This window comes from Octopus bimaculoides, chromosome 19 (assembly GCF_001194135.2).
Source record: "Octopus bimaculoides isolate UCB-OBI-ISO-001 chromosome 19, ASM119413v2, whole genome shotgun sequence".
NCBI lineage: Eukaryota > Metazoa > Mollusca > Cephalopoda > Octopoda > Octopodidae > Octopus > Octopus bimaculoides.
In genome coordinates, this window is record NC_068999.1 from 54,566,069 (window position 1) to 54,566,384 (window position 316).

A 316-nucleotide genomic window follows, 5' to 3' on the forward strand; every position below is an offset into this window, starting at 1 on the left:
TGTGTGTGTGTGTGTGTGTGTGTGTGCGTGCGTGTGTGTGTGTGTGTGTGCGTGCATGTGTATGTGTGTGTGTGCGTGTGTGTTTCAGTACCAAGTGACCCTGCACTAGATAATAACAGTTGATTGTTTATTGTTATTGTTTTCTCAATGTTTATTGCAGTATTTTTACCCAGAGTTGAAGGTCTGACAGCAGTAAAAGTGACTGACTCAAAAATTATGTTGCTATGGAAACATACAGACACAGATAACATAATAACTCACTACCAAATCAGTGTTAAGGTAATTATCCATTCTGAAACTATTCCATATATATATA

General features: G+C 37.3%; 1 protein-coding gene across 2 annotated transcripts in view; it reads left to right on the plus strand.

Moving 5' to 3' along the window:
* Positions 1-316, plus strand: part of LOC128250031 (uncharacterized) — a 15,929-nt gene that overhangs the window by 6,217 nt on the left and 9,396 nt on the right. For both annotated transcript variants that reach the window (XM_052974657.1, XM_052974658.1), the window contains exon 5: positions 161-279. In XM_052974657.1, coding sequence (XP_052830617.1) covers positions 161-279 — 119 coding nt within the window. The remainder of the gene's footprint in view (positions 1-160; positions 280-316) is intronic.